The 20,380-nt window shown below is 36.8% G+C and overlaps 3 protein-coding genes across 3 annotated transcripts in view; all 3 read right to left on the bottom strand.

Annotated features, from left to right (window-relative positions):
- The window catches only part of LOC105853167 (protocadherin beta-6-like), a 2,762-nt gene extending 1,363 nt beyond the window's left edge, over positions 1-1,399 (bottom strand). Inside the window, exon 1 of the mRNA XM_012727762.1 lies at positions 5-1,399. Within this exon, the coding sequence (XP_012583216.1) occupies positions 5-1,238 (1,234 nt within the window). The 5' untranslated portion in view covers positions 1,239-1,399. The remainder of the gene's footprint in view (positions 1-4) is intronic.
- Positions 1,400-11,648: 10,249 nt separating this feature from the next.
- On the bottom strand, positions 11,649-14,764 carry LOC101627941 (protocadherin beta-5). The gene has a single exon (XM_004686819.2). The coding sequence runs from the start codon at positions 14,339-14,341 to the stop codon at positions 11,939-11,941; it is 2,403 nt and encodes an 800-aa protein (XP_004686876.1). The 5' UTR covers positions 14,342-14,764; the 3' UTR covers positions 11,649-11,938.
- Positions 14,765-19,053: 4,289 nt separating this feature from the next.
- The window catches only part of LOC101624346 (protocadherin beta-4), a 3,665-nt gene continuing 2,338 nt past the window's right edge, over positions 19,054-20,380 (bottom strand). The window contains exon 2 of the mRNA XM_004686539.2: positions 19,054-20,379. Coding sequence (XP_004686596.1) covers positions 20,114-20,379 — 266 coding nt within the window. The 3' untranslated portion in view covers positions 19,054-20,113. The remainder of the gene's footprint in view (position 20,380) is intronic.

Genomic DNA, 20,380 nt, shown 5'->3' with positions numbered 1-20,380 from the left:
GATCTTAGCTCTCTGTCTAGCGCTCCCTCTGTTGTCAAAGTGTAGAAATTCTCCACTGACGGTTTTAGAACAAAGGGAAGATTTTCATCTATAGAACAGACAACCTGTTGGTTTTGTCCGGAGTCTGCATCTGATACACTAAAGACTGCCACCATGATCTCTGGCAGGTTTTCAGAGATGGGGCTAATGAGTGAGGACATGGTCAATTGGGGGGCATTATCATTCATATCCAGAACCTTGATGACTAAAGAGCATTTCCCGGATAGTCCCCCACCATCTATGGCTTCAACATCCACGTGATAAGATTTTAATTCCTCAAAATCCAGCATCCTTCTTAGTCGAATTTCTCCTGTAATTGAGTTTATTTCGAAGGGCTGGTTTATGTCATCGACTTGAAATAGGGAGTAAGATACCTCCCCAAAAGATCCTGCGTCTAAATCTCTTGCAGAGACCGTGATAACCAAAGAGCCAAGCGGTTTGTTTTCAGGAATCCGCACCTCATAGAATTCCTGAGCAAACTCCGGGGCGTTGTCATTGCTGTCCAAGACCAGGATCTGAATCCTGATAGTCCCGGACCTTGGGGGAGTCCCGCCATCCAGTGCTGTGAGGGTTAACCTGAGTTCAGGCTGCTCCTCATGGTCCAAGGCTTTGTCCAGTACCAGCTCGGGGAACTTCCTGCCATCGCTGCGATCGCGAGTGAGAACGTGAAAGTGAGGGTCCGAGCTGATTGTGTAGCTCTGAAGACTGTTGCTACCAGCATCTAAATCTTGGGCCATTTTCAAAGGAAATATCTTCCCTGGTGTAGTAATTTCTGATATTTTTAGTAGCATTTCTTTGGCTGGGAACTCAGGGGCATGGTCATTTATATCTTTGATTTGTAAAGTAGCCTGAAAAAACTGCAAGGGATTTTCCAGTAACACTTGAAAGGGTAGCAAGCATGGTTCAGTGAAGCCGCACAGCTCCTCCCGGTCCAGCTTCTCATTTACCCGCAAATCATAGGTCTGTGGGTCAATCTGCAAGTGCTGCCGGTTCCCCTTGAAAACAGCCCGGGCGCCCCGCGCAGCCAGTTCTCCCACCCCGAGTCCCAGGTCTTTTGTCAAGCTGGCCACAAACGTGCCACTTTCCTGCTCCTCCCAGACAGAATACTGAATCGATTCTGAACCCACCTCCCACCAAAACACCAATATAATGAAAATGGCCACTTGCCTTTTCTTGCGATGTTCTTTTGTTTGCATCATCTCTATCGTCGTGTCTGCTGCCAGAAGAAAAAAATCCTTTTCTACTCCCAGTCGCCAACTCCACTGTCGACCCCCAGAATGTCCTTGCTGTAGAATTTCCAGATAACTTGCCTGTCAGTGACTGTCTTCCTGAGCACGCCTAACTTAGCTTTTACTGTAAATGTGTTCTGTGTTTTTCCCACTTGGGCTTCACGGTGTAATGGAGTCCACTGAAACTGCACATCTTTTTCTTCACTGTCTTAGCCTGCACTGCCACCACGCGTACAAATCATGAAGTGCTTGTTCAAAACCACATCCCTAAATCGCAGTACTTTCATTTATAGATCAAGTCAGTGTTTCTCTCAAACTATAATGTTTCAACCACATTCATACACAGTTACCTGAGAACTTGTTTTCTTTTCTCAAATTCAACTCCTGGTCTCCTTCCCCTTTCAGATCTTGAATCAAATTTAAATCTCAGTTTTTTTCTTTGATTCTCATGTATGTGAACATTTAAGGATCACTCCTTCATGTGATGTAAACTCCCTGTAATAAACTTTTATTCTGAGAAGTCTGAGAAGTACACCATTTAATTGTTCCAATCAACTATACAAAATCAAGAAATTGGTAACACCAATAGTAAAATAAGCAATAATTTCTATGAATTATATGACCAAATATAACCAAATTAAATTATTTAGAAGAGGCGATGGGAGCAACTAAGTATCTTTCATAAATAAACATTTTAGGATTTCAGTTAATTTTTGTATGGGTAGAATGGGTCACTATTTTACTAGATCTATTCATTTTATTGTAGTTTTTGTCAAATTCCCCTTAAAGATTAATTAAGACATAAATACATTATCCTATTGTAAGAACATAATTCAATACAGAAAGCAAACATTCAAGAATCACCTCTACTATTCTCTATGAATGGCACAAGGAATATAGTGGAATTCTATGATGGAATACTTGTAGCTATATGCATCCCTATCTTACCAATTTCTACTTAAAATGAGACTTCCTTGAGGATATGAATAACAAGTTACAAACTGATGAAGTAAAATGGACACTCATAGATATCTTGGATGGATTTTGCTCTTTCTCAGAAGCAAAAGTATTTCCAGTTCAATCCTAGATGCTTTTTCCTTTCAGGGGGCATGCAGATGCCAGTTTAATGTTCTCATTCACATCTGCTGAGTGTTTTATTAATTCTCTTTGTATGTAGAACCACCAGGTATCCTCATATTTAATTTTCTGCATTTTTCATCTTTAGGCAAATTACATTAGTGCCACTAATATAAACCATTGCTTCCAAGAGCATTGGTTGTTATGATAGAGACAACCATCTTAATTTAAAAGTCAACATCTTAATTTAATCCCAAAAGATATCAGCTGGGTATGTGGAGAAGCTCCTTATTTATAGAAAATGGACTATTCTGGATTCCTTCAGAAGAATGCTTCTGTTTTATTCTCTTGTTTTACTATGATTTTCCAGAGTAGAGTTGAACTGGCTGCTTTTATATACATGTTTCCAGGGAATAATCCAATTTATATAATTTTGTTGAAAAAGTCCATCACATACAAAGTAAAATGCATAAACTCCCATGTGCACATCACTCAGATTCACAACATTCTGCCTATACCTCCGAATGTATTATTGCTAATTCTCTCTCTGGTTGTACTATCAGTTGTTAAAAGAGAGGGTGTTGAAGTCTCCAACTTTAATTTGGATCTGTTTCTTCTTTCAATTCTGTTGGGGCTCTGTAAACATTTCTTAAGGTAATGCTTATAAAAGCTGAAATGCATAAATCTTAATACCATTGGAATGCATGGATCTATCCATGAAACCCACACCTCTTTCGAGATACAGAACATTTCATCATTCACTGAGAGTTATCTTAATCATTTTTAATTAAATTTTAATAATTTCATGGCAAAATCTTGGTTTCCTCTAGAAAGGTAAGCAATGTTTCTTTTTTTTTTTTAAGTACCTTTTCTTGCTCTTTATGCCAATATATGCCAATATAGATAGTTTGAAGATTAATTTAGCTGGATTATTACCTGTGAGTTGAAATAGTACTTTAGCTTGTGAAACATTGTACAGTAAGGTAAATTTGACTTGATTTAGTTAGTTTGTAATTATTGCATAGTTGACCCAGCTGTTTTCCACTTTTGTGCTATGATTTGTTTTCCTTTCAATTATACTAGTTAAACATTTTTCAAGTGTAATAAAAATTAAAGATTAAAGACTAAACATCAAGGATGAGTAGGATCTCTCATACGTCTTCTTTAATTTACTTATGTGCAAAAAATATAGAGATGATATATAAACGGTTGCCTAAACCTTCTAATTGCTGAAAGACACCTCAGAAAATCTTCAAAATATAAATGATTTGGCACTAAATACATTTGAACTCTCAAATAGTTGAGGAAGACTTTTTGTTAGTCTTGCTATTTGCCAGTTTTATTATTATTTTTTTTTTTCAAAAACCAACTGCTTCACTAATTTTTTTTTCAATTTTGGGAGGTTTCTTTGATTTCCACTATTGTTTTTATTTTTATTTTCTTCTGTTTCTTGTTAATTTTTCCTTTTCTAGATTCTTGAAGATGGGGCTTAGATAATTGATTGAAAACTTCCCCTTTTTTAGTGCTATGAATATAAATTTCCCTCTAAATAAGCTGTGTTACAACTTTTGATATATGTTATATTTTCATTTCTAATTTGACATATAATTTTGTTTCCTTTAAGTCTTTTGTCTTTGACCTATACATTAATTAAAAGGGTGTTGATTAGTTTCCACATAGTTGAAGATTTTCCTGTTTGTTCAATTATAGATTTTGTTTAGTTTATTCCATCGTGACTGGAGAATCCATACTGTATGATTTTAATTCTTTTTGTTTGAAGTTATTTCAGGACCTTGTTTATGTGATCATATACAGATCCATTGTATGTGTTCTGTGAGCATTTTAAAAATGTGTTCTATTGTTGTTGGCTCTATGGTTATTTCTTAGGCATGGATTATATCCTAAGAATTGATGGCATTGTTGAGTTCTATATCCTTGCTGATTTTCTGTTTTATTGTTCTGTCAGTTATTGAGAACACTGACATTTCCAACTTGTAGATATATTTTTAGTTTTATTGGCTCTTGCCTCACATATTTGAAACTCAGTTTTATGCATATTTAGGGTTGCTATGTCTTCTTTATCTCTATGTCATATTCCACCCTGTCTCTGGTTATTTTTTCTCTGAAAACTACTTTACTTGCCGTTAGTATGCCCACTCTTGTTTCATTTTCATTAACATTTGCATAATATATTTTCCCACCCTTTTTCTCTCAGTCTACTTATATCATTTTATGTGAAGTAAAATTTCTTATAGATAGCATATAATTGGTCTTTTAAAAAACCTATCTGTCAATCTCTGTTTCAATTAATGTGTTCAGACCATTTACATTTAATGTAAGTACTGACATATTAGAGCTTCAGTATGCCATTTACCTTTTTGCTCTGATTTTTTATTTGTTTCTCTTTTTTATTTCTTGCCTTCTAGAACATTTTTTAGAATTTCATTTTGATTTCCCTAGGGATTCTTAGTACAGCACTGTATATAACTTTCTTAGTAGTTGCTCTATACAAAATTGATCATAGTGTACCTGTTAGCACTTTACCAGTTCAAGAGAATGTATGTAACTTAAAAATACATATATTTAGAACTGCTTCAAGCAATGTTGTAATTTTGGGTTCAACCATCAAACATAAATGAGAAAACTCAAAAGAAAATACAAAGTTTATTGTATTTATTCAAATTTTTGTTTACTATGTTCCTCTTTCCTGATGTCCAATATTCATGTTTTTTCTTTTAACTAATTCCTTTCTTTTTGGAGAACTCCTATAGCCTTCTTTACGGTAGGCTTACTGGCAACACATTTTCTAGCTGAAGTATATTTTTCATTTGATCTTAGTCAAAAGGCCAAGAAGCGATAAGGTATATTTTCAAATGGCTGTAGAACTCTGAGTTGAGTTGACAGTTCTTATCCTTTAACTCTTGAAAAGTATTTTTGCCACTTTATTCTTACCTCTGTGATTTCTGACAATCTACTGTCATTCAAATCTGATCATTCTATGGGTAATGTGCCTTCAAGATGTTTTCCTGTTCTTTAGGTTTCAAAAAATTGACTATGTTATCTCTTGGTATGATTTTTCTATCTTTATCTTATTTTGGATTTGTTTGGCTTCTTCACTCTGTGTTTTTGTTTGTTTGTTGCCACCTTTGGGAAGCTTCATCCTTTCTTAACTGGGAATTCAGTGACACAGATGTTATACTTCCCGTTATTATCCACAGATCCACCAGACTTGTTCATTGCTTACAGTATGTTTTCTGTTGTTCAGTTGACTGTTGTATCTTCTAGTAGTTCACTGATTCTTTCTTTGTCTACTCTAGTCTGCTATTGAGTTTATTCATTGAGTAGTTAGTTTCAAAGATTGCATTTCTATTTTCTAAAAGTTCTGCTGGTATTTCTTTATATATATTTCTTTTTTTAAAGATTTATTTATTTATGCATATAAGAACTCAGGTTCAGACCAGGCAGGATTCACCAGAGACGGAGTGGGGAGCAGAACAGGCAGATGTACTGAAATACACTGCTGAGGAGAGCAGCAGGTGGGCAAATCAAGAGTGGTCTGCAGGGCCTTGTGGGTCACCTGCTTGACCAGGGATCGAACTTCAGTTGCAGTGGCTGTGGAGAACTTCATAGTGCTGCACTTAGCCACTTAAGCCACTGGGAGGGTCTTATATCTTTATTTCTTTGGTGCAACTTTACAATTATTTTCTGAGACTCTCTTTTTCATTTGTTTCCAGTATGTTTGTAATTGCTTGTTGAAGCACTTTTTGAAGTCTGTGTTTTAAATCTTTGCAGGTAATTCTAACAGCTTGGTCTTCTGTTGGTATCTATTAATTGTCAATTTTATTCACTATGCTATCTTCTTAGTGGTATGACCCAGATTTATCTCCCTACATGTATGTATACACAAAAGAAACTCTTTTCAAAGGGTTTGAGGGAGGTATATTGAAGAGTGCTTATAGTTTCACTGTTTAGAGTAACAAAACTCTTAGAGCCACCCAAAAGTCAATCACTATTAAAGTGAATTTAAAGGTAAAGGTATATACAATTGAATATTATAGGGCAGTTTGGTGAAATACTGCACTAACAGAAATGATTTCAATACTTGATAAAGCAAGTCCAGAGATTATTTACTACATAAATTGAAAAACACGTGAGACCAAACAATATATTACTTAGGGATAGATATGTATCTGTTGCTACTATAAATATGAACAAATGTTTTTTTAAAAATTGATGAAAATGGAAGATCTAGGACAGAAGCAAATAGGAGCTTCTAAAAGTTCTCATGTTTTCTAATTCTTAATTGGGTGATAAATATATGGGTGAAGATTTTTGTTATTTTTGTAATTATATGTATACGTTGTTTTGAATGTTTGATATATTTCAAAATAGAAAAATAAAAGCAAAGAAGTGGTGTCTCTGGATTTGAATGCCTGAATTCAAATTCTGATAGTTCCACTTATTTGCTAGGTCACTTTGGGCAAGTTACTTTAATTCTGTATGTCCCAGTTTGTTTACCTCTAAAGTGAGGATAACAGTTATAACATTATTTTGAATATCAAATGAGTTAAGTGCAAAGAATTTAGATAACAACCAAATGCATGGAAAATAAGAGCTAATTTTTAATTATAATTACTATTTTTCCTAGATAGCTTCTCAAAAATACTGACTTATTTCTAAAGAAAACAGAGGAACTTTTGTGGAGTGTGGCGATCTTGGCGCCCTAGTAGCTCCTCCCCCTCATTTGAAAAGACACTTCCTAGAAAGAGTTCTGCCTATTCAATAATGTGCCTAAAGCACAAAAATCTCATATTTTGTAATTCTGGCCCTGAACTGCCTCATATAAACCTTTTCCACCAAAATTTCTGTTCAGAAACCTGGAGATTTCCCTGAAACAGAAAGACATAAAACAGCAGCTACTTCACACTGGCTACTAACTTATTTTTCTTGAATTTATGAATACATAATCATGGCTCACCAAACATATGAAAACTACAAGTAACAAGTAAAAACAAAAAGAGAAATGGAAACTTCAGGGAACAGATTATGTGGGAAATAAAGTGAGCTTTGAAAATTCCAAGTGTTACTAGGGAAAGACATAATCAGATAACTAGAAAACTTTTATGGATTTAAATACACCACTAACATTAAAATTCATTGAAATACTCAAAATGGAATGACAGATTCACTTTAGGTAAGGATGTGGAAGAAAAACCAAAGATATACAATAAAAAAGAAACAGAAGAAAAATACAGTAACAATTGAAAATATTTTATATCCAGCAAACAAGTCCCAGAAAGAGAAAAATTGGGAATGTAGTTATTATGGAAACAGTAGCAAATATGAAATAATCCCAGATATAAAAATGAATTATTATGTTATACAAGATCTTGAATGATGCATGTATAATGTATAAGATGTTGATGAAGTTTAAAAGAAAACTAAGTCCATTATTAGACAAGACTAGACACAGAAAGCTTTATTTTGGGGGCACCTTCTTTCAGGAAGTCACCTGAAGATATATTGTAACAAAGAGAGGAAATTAAAAAAGAAAAAGAAAAAGCTAAGGGATATATCAACAGTAGTCTGAACTAGGAGAGGTATGAAGACAAGATGACAGTTTTATTTACACTAAGAGATGAGTTAGGCCCTCCCTGTTGGCACAATGGGTTAGGATGCAGCACTGCAAGCTCGCGCAGCTGCTTCAGTGGGAGTTGGATCCCTGACCCTGAAGGTGACCCACATGGCACAGCAGACCACTCTTGACCCGCCTGCTGCTCCCCTCAGCAGTGTACTTCATTGATCAGCCTGTTCTGTTCCCCACTCTGTCTCTGGTGAAGCCTTTCACTGTCCCTGAACCCCTAGCCTGTACCCCAGTTCTGTATGCATAAATCAATAAATCTTTAGGAAAAAAAGAGATGATTTAGTCCATATAGAAGCAAGAAGAAAGGGATTCAGGTAGGAAATATGAGAGGGTGAATTATTGATTTGAAAATACTGGAAGATATGGTGAAGTCAAGTCTAAACAATGTCTAAAATAGTAAATCTGTTGCTCTTGATTCTAGAACATTCTATTTTAGGTGGCACAGAAGACACAACAAGAGATTAAAAGAAAAGAAAATATGGTTTGTAACACTAAGTAGTATGAGCCTGCAATGAACAATATATTATTGTTATAAAAAAAACCCATAAAACTTAGCATCTTAATTATCTTCAGGTATACAGTTCAGTAAAGTCTATTCATATTCACAGCTTGTCATCTTGCACATCTGAAACTCTTCAAAAAAAAATTATTCTCCCTGTCCTCATTCCCCCAGCCCCTAGTAACCACCATTCTACTTTGTTTCTATGCATTTGACCACTTGAGAATCTTCATATAAGTAGAGCCAGGCAGTATTTGCCTTCCTGTGATTGGCTTATGTCACTTAACCAATGTCCTTAGGAGTCACTTAGCATGTGATCGGCTTCCCTTGCTTCCAAAGCCTGAGTAATACTCCCTAAGGCTAAGTTATTTTCTCCATTCACCCACAGATGGATGTGTGGGTGGCTTCCACCATTTGCCTGTTGTGAATAGTGAGGCTGTGAATTCGAGTATGAAAATACTTCTTGGATACCTTGCTTTTAATTGTATTGGATATGCCCAGAAGTGGAATTACTGGATCATGCAAAAGTTCTATTTTATTTTTCTAGGAAAATCCTTACAGTTTTCCATAGCAGTTATACTATTTTACAGTCCCACTAACATTGCACAAAAGTGCCAGTTTCTTCATATCCTCAACAACACCTGTTATTTTCTGCTTTTTGATAGAAGTCATCATAATGTGAAGTGCAAATATGGTTATTTTCATTTTTCAGATGATTAGTAGTGTTGAGTACATTTTCATCTGTTGATCATTTGTATGTTGTCTTTGGGGAAATGTCTCCAGTCCCTTTGTTGATCTTTTAAATCAATTTCTTAATTTTTTGAGTTGTTTGATTTTTTATATTTTCTGCACATTAACTAATAATTATATATAGCGCATTTGAAATATTTTCTTCTGTTCCACAGGCTTCTTCTGTTTTACAGGTTTAACTCTGTAAAAAAATGTTGCCCCCAACTTTTTAAATTTGATGTAGTTTCATTTATCTGATTTTACATTTGTTGCTTGTGCTTTTGCTGTCATATCAAAGAAGTCATTGCCAAATTAATATCATGAAGCTTTTCTCTGATGTTTTCTTCCAAGAACTTTATAGTACAACAGAACATATTTTGGGGAAGAGAAAAATTGCTTCTTTCAACTAGAAACTGATATGACACAAGTAAGCCATAATATTCTCCTGTTAAACAAACAATTTCACAGAACAACAGCATCACCAAAGACTATTGTGACCTTGATGACACAAGACAAAAATAAGATGATTTCTGAGCAGAGACAAAACTAACAAACAAAAATCAAGTCAAAGTCCCCTGTCCTGACTATTACCAATGAATGCTGTTTAAAAGACAACAGTGCATTATAAAAAAATAATAAAAAATAAAAAAGACAATAGTACAATAAAACCAAGCATTCTTAACCAGTTTACTTCCCACCTCTGTAGTAAAATCCTTTAAGATACTCAATTATAGTTACCCCCACTCTTTAAAAGCAACCATTCCAGAGCTAGCCCCTAGTTCCTTGAACCCTACCCCAAAATCATATAGCAATGATGACCAACTTCATTTTGAGATAGTGTGTTTGTTCCCAGTGATATCTGACTGCAGGGTATTCATAATCTACATGGTTATTAAGATTGACTTTTTAAAAAGATTTATTTATTTATTTGTACAGAACTGGGGTACAGGCCAGAGATGCGGAGGGTGAGAGGATTCACCAGAGACAGAGTGGGGTACAGAACAGGCAGATCGACAAAGCACACAGCTGAGGGGAGCAGCGGGTGGGTCAGGAGGGTTCTGCCTCGCCATGTGGATCTCCTCCCGGGCAGGCAGGGATCCAACTCATGCAGAAGTGGCTTAAGCTTCTTTGTGCTGTGCTTTAACCCGCTGTGCCACCAGGGAGGGCCCAAGATTGACTTTTAATATTAAATTTCAGGCTCTAAAATATATCTCCAGACAAAAGAAGGAATTAATTCTTCCCTATAATTCTAGAGTAGAAAGTGCAATCATCTATGATTATGTAAAAATCAAAATTCGTTTTAGAAATGTCTGTAGATGTTAAAACAACAGAAAAAAGAAGAATTCTTTTCTGCCACACACAAAATAATTGAGAAATCTGCTATTAATGGAACAATTGATGGACATGTCGGTTTGAACAGAAACATAACAGTATAGTGAGGTAGCTATTTTTGTAGGATGGGTATGCTTGGTACTAAGCAATAATAGCAGAAAATTGTTCGGGGTTTACAAAAAATTGCAAGCATATGCCTTAATATAAGTATATATTAAATAAGGACTAGAAAATATAAGGTTTAAAACAGTTTTTCAGCAAGGTAAAATGACATATATGTAGATGTTTGTATCTATGGGGAGGAACTAATACATCCAGATACTACTGATAGTAGTGTAAATTAATACAGCCACTTTGTAAAACTATTTGGAACTATCAACTAAAAGTGAAAATGTATTTACTAACTGAGCAGCATTTCACCCTTAACTATATACCCAACAGAAAGAAGTGTATACACACATTTGCCAAAAGACATGTACAAAAATGTTCATAGAGTATTATTTAAACAACTAAACTCTGACTTAACCCAAATATCCATCCACAACAGGATGGGAAATAAACTGTGAAATACTCATATAGTGGGCTACCATAGAGCAACAAAAAGAATTAAAAATTGTATCATGAATAAATGTCATGAACATAACAGTAAGCAAAAGATCAAAACATTTTATACTCTATTATCCCATTTGTATAAATTTTTAAAAGGCAAAGCTAAACTTTGAAACTCAGGCTCTTTGTTAACTAGGGATAGTAGTGACTTTAGGAGATAATGTGAGTAGCTCCTGGAATGATAATTATGCTTCATTTATTCTTCAAAATGCTGGTGCCAAGTATATACAGTTTCTGAAAACATTGAACTGAACATCAATAATTCTTCACTTATATGTTTGTGTGTATTACTCAATGTTTAAAAGATGTTTGTCAGTGCTGATGACAACTATCACAAAAGTGTAGAGAAAAGATAATCTTTTCATTGTGTTTTGTGGCCCACAAAATTGTTTACCATAGATGTGTATTCTTTTCTAAACAAAATGAAGAAAAGTTTAGATATTTAGCATTGAAGTTCAAACGTGATGAAACAGCTAAAGAATACAGAGAATAACAATAGCTGATTTTTATTAAGAGTCAATCTCAACAAATAACAAGAGGAGTAAACAACTTAGGAAATTCAACAGCATGCATGAACTGAGTATAGTCGTATTATGTGGACAAATGCAACGCTGAAAAATTGAGTTTTCCAAAATTAGCCAAGATAAAGAGGAAATTCACTGCAAAAGGGAAATCAAGGCTATGCTTGAAGGTAGACTTTTTCCGCCACAATGCTCCCAATCTTGGGATCCGGATAAGTCAGAGATAAGTAACTAAATGCATAGCATCATGATTAGATTCCTAACTAAACCCAAAGCTATTCCGAAAAGTGGCTTTCCCCTCGATTTCTTCCACAACAGCACCAGAGGGTGGAAGATTAGGTAGAATAGGTTTCAAGAATTTGAACTCATTTGTCCCAGCGTCCCCCGTCAGGCACACCTCATACTGGTAGCTGTGGGACAGCGTCCCGGCGCCGCTGACGTCCACCAGGTGGCCCGGGAAGTGGCCCTCGGGCCCCGGCGAGCCTCCCCGCGCCGCCGTCCCGCTCCTCGCGCACACACGCGCCGCCACGAAGGCCAGCGCAGACAGGAGGAAGAGCGACGACACGGCGGCCAGCGCCACCACCAGGTAGACGGTGAGCCGGTCGGCCTGCGCGTCGGGCGCCGCCGCGTCGGGCAGCGGCAGGTAGGGCTGCGAGAAGCCGTCCACCAGCAGCACGTGCAGCGTGACGCTGGCCGACAGCGGCGGCTCGCCATTGTCGCGGACCAGCACGACCAGCCGGTGCCTGGGCGCGTCGCGCTCGCCCAGCGGCCGGGCGGTGCGCACCTCGCCGTTGTGCGCCCACACGCCGAACAGCCCGGGCTCCGTGGCCCTGAGCAGCTGGAACGACAGCCAGGCGTTCTGGCCCGAGTCGCCGTCCACCGCCACCACCTTGGTGACCAGGTAGCCCGCGTCGGCCGCGCGGGGCACCAGCTCGGTGCAGGGCGCCGACGCGTTCTGCAGCGGGTACAGCACGAAGGGCGCGTTGTCGTTGTCGTCCAGCACCACGACGCGCACCCGCGCCTGGCCGCTCAGCGCGGGCGCGCCTCGGTCGGTGGCGCCCACCAGGAACTCGAAGGCCCGCAGCGCCTCGAAGTCGAGCGAGCGCAGCGCGAACAGCTGGCCGTTGTCGGCGTTGATGGACACGAGCGCGGCGGGCGCGGGCAGCGCGCGGCCGGCGGGGCCCGGGGCGGGCAGCAGCGAGGAGGTGAGCTGGGCGTTGGTGCCCGCGTCGGCGTCGGTGGCGCTGACGCTGCCGATGTGCAGGGCGGGGCTGTTGTTCTCGCGCACCAGCAGCGTGTAGGCGCTTTGGCTGAAGGCGGGGGCGTTGTCGTTGACGTCGGACACCAGCACGGTGATGTTGTGCTGGGTCTGCAGCCTGGGGGTGCCCATGTCCGAGACGGTGATCGTGATGTTGTACTCGGATCTCAGCTCTCGGTCCAGTGGTCTCTCTGTCACCAGCATGTAAAAGTTCTTGAACGTGGGTTTCAGGAGAAAGGGGAGATCGTTCTGAATGGAACAAACCATCCTACCATTGTCCCCGGAATCAGGATCAGAAACACTGAAAACGGCAACTACAGTCTCTGGGGAATTTTCTGGTGTGGAACTGGAGAGCGTGGACATGGTCAGTTCAGGGGCGTTGTCATTCACATCCAACACCTCTATTGCTACAGAGCATTTTCCTGAAAGGCCCCCACCATCTGTGGCTGCAATTTCCACATTGTAATAACGAGTTGCCTCAAAATCTAGTGCCCTCTTCAGACGAATTTCTCCTGTTTTCTCGTCTATTACAAATGGTCTTGTAACTTCATCGCCTTGTGACAGTGTATAGACTACATTCCCATAGGCTCCTGTATCTAAATCACGTGCAGAGACGGCGACAACTAAGGAATTTAGAGGGCTATTCTCAGGGACTTGTGCCTCATAGAGCGACTGTAAAAATTCAGGGGCGTTATCATTGATGTCCAGGACCTCAATGAGGACTGCTGTAGTCCCAGACCTGGGCGGAGCCCCACCATCCTGGGCCGTGAGGATAAAACTGAATTGCGGCTGCTCCTCCCGATCCAGCGCTTTGTCCAGAACCAACTCTGGGTACTTTCTGCCATCTCCGCGGTTATGAGTGACAACATGAAAATGGGAGTTGGAGCTAATTGTGTAGTTCTGAACAGTGTTGTTACCTGTGTCAAAGTCCTGAGCTATTTTCAAAGGAAACACAGTCCCTGGCAGGACGTTTTCTGGGATTTTTAGGATCATTTCACGCTCTAAGAATTGTGGGGAATGGTCATTTATGTCTGTCAGCTGCAGATCAGCTTGAAAAATCTGCACCGGGTTTTCCAGTAACAGTTGGAAATGCAATATGCAGGGATCTGACGCCCCACACAACACCTCCCTGTCTAATTTTTCAAACAGAAGCAAATTCCCGGTCTTTGTATCGAGCTGAAAGAACTGCTTGTTTCCTTTGTAATGGATTCGCGCGCCCCGAGTGGCCAGTTCCCTCACCCTAAGCCCAAGGTCTTTTGCCAGGTTGGCCACAATGGAGCCACTTTCTGTTTCTTCTGGCATGGAGTATCTAATTGTTTCAGAACCAGCCTCCCACAAAAGCAATAATATAGCAAGAAAGATAACTTGCCTTTTCCGTGGCTTTTTTGCAAGCGCAGTCTCCATTGTTTAGGTCCGGTCCAAGAAGGTGCAGTTTCTTCAATTCAGTGCGCTGTTAATCCAGACTATTCTTCAAATAACCTCGACTTAAATCTTTCTGACTGATTTACACTAGAACAATGCCCTCTCTGAATATATTTTTGCTCCTGGATCTTACCTAAAACACGTCCTACTTTGGGGACGCATTCAGAGTTCTGATTCCCAGCTTAATGGCGACCGCGGTATCCACTGCGCCGTCATTCATACGCCTAGCCTGCAGCGCCACCAGGTGTCCACATTTACTATTGCATGTAGTGTTTACCATTTAATTCCAAAGCACTGTTGTCATCAATATCATTTTAAGTCACAAAAGTCGTCAATCCAGTTGTACTCTCAGTTCTTAGTTATTTGAAGTTCTAAATAAATATTTGCTAAGTTAATTTTCAGTGGAAAAATACTTTTAGAAGAAACTAAAATGCTCTGTTAGTTGTCCTCATAAAAGTACAGGAAGAAACTCTTGTGAATTTACTTGTTTGTATCAAGAAGTACATGTGTTACAAGTTTTTAAAAAATCACTTACTTTTGAAATATAAATCAGAAAATGTAATGTCTGTTTCACTTTACATTTGTAAAATTCATCTACTGCGTACTGTTCTAACTTATTTCATTCTCACTGCTTTTTATTATTCTATTACATGGTGATACTACAATTTGTTTACCCATTCTCCAGTAGATGGACAATGATTGAGATTTACCATTGGAGCTATTTTGAGTGCTGCTGCTACCCACATTCTTGCAATTGTCTTATGTTGTCTGTTCATTCATGTTGACTATATTCCTAGGAGTTATATTGTTGTGTGTTAAGATGTGCACATATTTTTAGTTTTAGTAGATATTGCTAAAATGTGGTTTTTATAAAAACAGCAAAGAGTGAGAGTTCCAGTTGCTCCATAGCTTTGTCAACATTTAATACTATCTTTCACTTTTAACTGTTTTGGTGAGTGTCATGATATTGTATTATATAACTTTAACTGATACTTCCATGAATAATTTAATAGAGCTTATTTCCACATGTTAATTGGTCATTGGGATACATTCTTGTGAATTGCTTATCAAATATTTTGTCCATTATTCTATTTAGGGCCTTGTCTCTTATTGGTCTTTTGAAGTTCCTTATGCTTTATAAATATAAGTCTCTTTGCAGATGTACAATTACACATATCTTCTCCTCAATTGCTTGCACCTGAAATCTCATGTAGTATGTTTGGTGAACAAAACTTGACCTTAATTTAGTCTAATTTTTCAATATTTTTATTCATGGTTAGAATTATCTGTGCTCTGTCTAAATCTTTTCATACCCCCATGGTCATGAAAATATTCCTGTATAGTATACTTTGAAATTTTATTTTACTTTTCACACTTAAAGATATAATCTTTCTGAATTATCTTTTTCATATGAGTTAAGTTTGGGTCAAAATAATTTTATTCATATAAATCTCTAAATTACTGCACCATCTATGAAAGATGATCCATTCCCCATTGCCTCTGGAGTGTCACTCAAGTGACCATAGTTCTGTTCAAGACTTTTTTCATTTTCTCTTTATCCACAAAATGATATTGACTTTATTATTTTAATTTTATAACAGGTTTTAGTATATGATAGGTAAGTCCTTCAGTTTTGTTCTTTTGCTTCAAAGTGTGTTGGTTGTTGTTGTCCTTCTGCCCTTCCATGTAAATTTTAAGTTCAGTTTGTCAGTTTTCACAAAGAAATCTGATAAAATTTTGTTTTTCATTCCATTGCATCTATTGAGTGACTGGGGAGAATTGACATTTCCCAACACTGAGTCTCCAAATTAGTTAATATTACATAACCTCTATTTATTTAGATATATACAACTTTTCCCAACAATATTTTCTACTTTTCTATGTAAAAGTCTTGTGCATACTCTGTTGTTACTAGATACCTGATATTTTTGAAACTATTACAAATTATATTCAACATGTTTAATATTCTGTCTATTTTAGTTTTATAGTAAACATAGATTTTGTTGCTATAAAGAAATACAATTTATTTTGTACTGTTGACCTTATATTCAGTGGCATTGCTAACTTCACTTACTCATTCTAATAGATTCTTAGTGATGTGTTTGTTTAGTAATTGTCTCATCCTTTTAAAAAAGACATTCTTATTTCTTCATAGCCTTATCCCTCATCCCCTCCTTTTTTTTTTTCACTTTGTTAGCACCTATAATAAAATAGTACAGGCAGGCATTCTTGTTTCATTCCTGATCCATGAGAGTTTTCAATTATTTACCATTAAGGATGATGTTTACTATAGATTTTAAAATACACTATGAACTGCCCTTCAATTTTCAGTTTGCTATTTTACCATAAATGTATGCTGAATTTTATCAAATAACCTTCTGATGATGTTTCTCCAATCAAAGTAGTAAATCAGGCCCCACCCTGCTTAGGTTCCAAGACCAGGAATGTTAGGGTGGTGTGGCTTGTAGAATCTTACATATTTCTGAAATTGTTGCTATTTTGTTTAAAAACATTCCAACTATGTTTATAAAAGAGATTGGTCTGTAATTTTTCTTTCTCATAATGTCTTATTCAGGTGTGAATGTCATAACCCATTCAAGTTAGGCTAGCACAGAAATGAATTGAGAGTTCCTATTCAATTCTCTGAGGAGTGAATAAAAATGGTGTTAATTTTTCATAATTATTTGGAAGTGTTAGCCAGTGTGAAATGGAGTGGTAAGGTTTTTAATAATTAATTCACTTAATAGAAATAACTAATTAGGTTTTCTATTCTCATTTCAATTTTGATAAATTTTGTTTTAATAAATATACTCCACTTTACATATATTGTCAAATTTATTGACATAAAGCTGTTCATAATATCCTGTTTATTTATTTTTTTAAAGATTTATTTATTTATTCTTACAGAATTGGGGCAGAAGCCAGAGGTGTGGTAGGTGAGAGGATTCACCAGAGAAAGAGTGGGGAGCAGAACAGGCAGATGTACTGAGATACACTGTTGAGGGGAGCAGCAGGCGGGTCAGGAGAGGTCTGCCACACCATGTGGGTCAGCTCCCTGGTGGGGGATTGAACTGGTGATGCAGTGGCTTTGGAGAGCTACAAAGTGTGGTGTTGTGCCACCAGGGAGAGCCCCTGTCTATTTTTAATGTCTTTCAGATTGGTAGTAATATCCCTTTTTCATGCCAATATTGGTAGTGTGTCTTTTCTTTTAATTTTGATTAGTCTGACTCAGATTTTAGATTTATTAGTCATTACAAAGAGCTAATTTTCAGCTTTACGGATTTTCTCTATTGTGCTTTTATCATCTATTGTATTTATGTATGTGTATACTGTTTGTTACTTATTGTCATTTGACTTGTTCTTTTTTAACTTTAGATGAAAACTTAGATTACTGATTTTCAGTCTTTCTTTCTTAACATGTGCATTTTAAGCTTGAAAAGATCTAAGTCCGGTTTTGAGATGTAAATTCTTAATTTTTACCTAGTTTAAAATATATGGACATTTCTATTTTTATTACTTCTTTGAGACAAGGACTATAGTATTTAGTTTAAAGCATTTGGGGATTTCTTGTTATAATATTATTTCTTGTTATAATATTATTTCAATTACACTGTGAATAAGACCATGCTCTCAGTCATTTCAATTCTCTTTAAAAAAATTGAAGCTTGCCTTAAGCGCAGAATGTGGATAATTCTGATAATATGCACATAAAGAGATGTACATTCTTCAGTGTGTTATGTATATCAATTTATTAAAATAGAATTATTTTGTTGTTCAGGTCTTGGTGTACATGTCCTTTTCATGTTAGATATCTACAGGATTGATTTAAGTCTCCTATTATGATTGTGGATTTGTCTGTTTCTCATTTAGGTTTTCTCAGTTTCACTTTATGTAATTTGTAATTGTTTCATGAGGATACATTCAACCTTATAACTGAAATATTTTTCTGGTATATTTACCATGTTATCATTATGAAACATCTCTTATCTCTAATAATGAATCCATCTTTCCTTAAAATCTCTTGTCTTACATGAGTATAGCCACAGGTGTTGCTGTAGTCTCTAGGATAATCACTAAAAGAATAACTATGAATTGAAGGAAAAAGGAAAACTAACAAATATCTCAATTATTCAAGTGAAGAAACAAACTATGGAGAAATAGGGGAAAATAGATGGCAAATATAAATGAAAGATTTCAAATGTTGCATTAATTACAATTTGATTACATAATGTAATTAAACAATTCAATTAAATTTGATTTAAAAATTCAAATAAAACCAAAAACTTCATCCAGGTTTAAGAAAATTTCAACTACATGTTGTCATGACTATATGTGTGCACGCACATGAATGTGTGTACGCACATGAATGTGTGTTATATCACAGAAATGTTGAAAGTTAATAGGAAAAATCTTAGTGTAGCTAGACTCATGTATAAAGCAAAATTTTCAATTGCTCCCTGGTGCCAAAAGTTCAACTAAGTAGACTGAGATATATCCATATAAATTTAATTGGAACTCACAAGATCAGTGTAATTGATTTTATGAAGACAGCATGCAACAATTACAATTTAGATAAATAAGATCATTTCTTTTTTAGTTTCTATTCTTATTGTTCTAAAGGACAAAATAATGTTTATTTTTATAAATGAAATTTTGTATAATTGAAAAACTGAGTTTGCACAAAATACTTATAAGCGAAATCAAAGAACAAAACAAAAGATAACTGACATCAAAACTAAGTTATTTATTGGTAATGACTTTCCATGTTTACAAAATAACTCTGAGTGACAATTTGATATGAAACTCAAAGTTGATAGGATAACCAAAATTTGGAACATTTTCTCTGATTGCCTTTGAAAGATTGGGGAAGCTACAGGAAAACCAAGAGAAATATGTACATTAAGCTACATTTGAACCCCCATTTCTGAGGAAAAGGAAGAACAAGGAGTATATGATATTCTCTGGAGTCTTGGAAACTTCATAAAAATTTAAAGTTGATTTAAAGTTTGGAGATTTTTAAAAGGATTATTACCAAACAATGACATTAAATAAGGACCTATGTTTAACTGACATTAAATAAGGACCTATTTTTTGTTATTATTTATGAGAATAATGTAAAATTTTAATTTTAGTATTAATGAAGTGCTTACTATATTCTTGGTCTATAACAACCAAGTAAATGATGTAACCTCTAACATATATGGCATTGAACATGGAAGAAGATCACAACAGTATATCAATACATAAGCATGTTTATATATAATTTTGGAGAAACAAACATGCTGTTATATATTCAGGGGGCATAGCCTGGAAGGGAGGTCAACAAGAAATCTTAGGTGACTATAAGAAATCACTCTGGTCTTGCAGATGAAGTTATATGATAAAGACAAGCAATATAAAGCAATACAAGGTTACATAAAAACTTTAAAATGCTTCATTAAAATTACAATAACTAAACAAGAAGTTGGTTGAAATTTTTCTTCTGACACTATTTAGGTAAATTGTAGTTGGAATGATTTATAGCTAAGAGAAAGTCAAATAAGAAGAAAATAAATACTCTAACCTGTGCAACTAAAAAAATGCTAAATGTAACACTTATAAGGAAGAAATTAAGTGTGATCAGAAACAGGCTTGGTTTTGCAATAGACATACATTACCAACAATACAATTTCTTAAAAGAAAGACTATTCAAAAGGAGTCTTTCCAAAACAATTACCAAAATTAAGGAGAAATTCAATTGACAAAATACAGTACTTAAGTAAATAGAAAACTGTTCCTGCAATTGGAGTTTTCCTTAATTTCATTCTCAGTATCTTGAACCAAGAGGTTGGGGAACATTGGCTTCAGGAATTTGAACTCACCAGTCCTGGGTTCTCCCGTCAGACACACCTCATACTGGTAGCTGTGGGACAGCGTCCCGGCGCCGCTGACGTCCACCAGGTGGCCCGGGAAGTGGCCCTCGGGCCCCGGCGAGCCTCCCCGCGCCGCCGCCCCGCTCCTCGCGCACACACGCGCCGCCAC

Source organism: Condylura cristata, unplaced genomic scaffold (genome assembly GCF_000260355.1).
Source record: "Condylura cristata isolate star-nosed mole 26May11 unplaced genomic scaffold, ConCri1.0 scaffold00021, whole genome shotgun sequence".
NCBI lineage: Eukaryota > Metazoa > Chordata > Mammalia > Eulipotyphla > Talpidae > Condylura > Condylura cristata.
The sequence above is the reverse complement of the archived record's forward strand: the minus strand, read 5'-3'. Positions and strand labels throughout refer to the sequence as shown.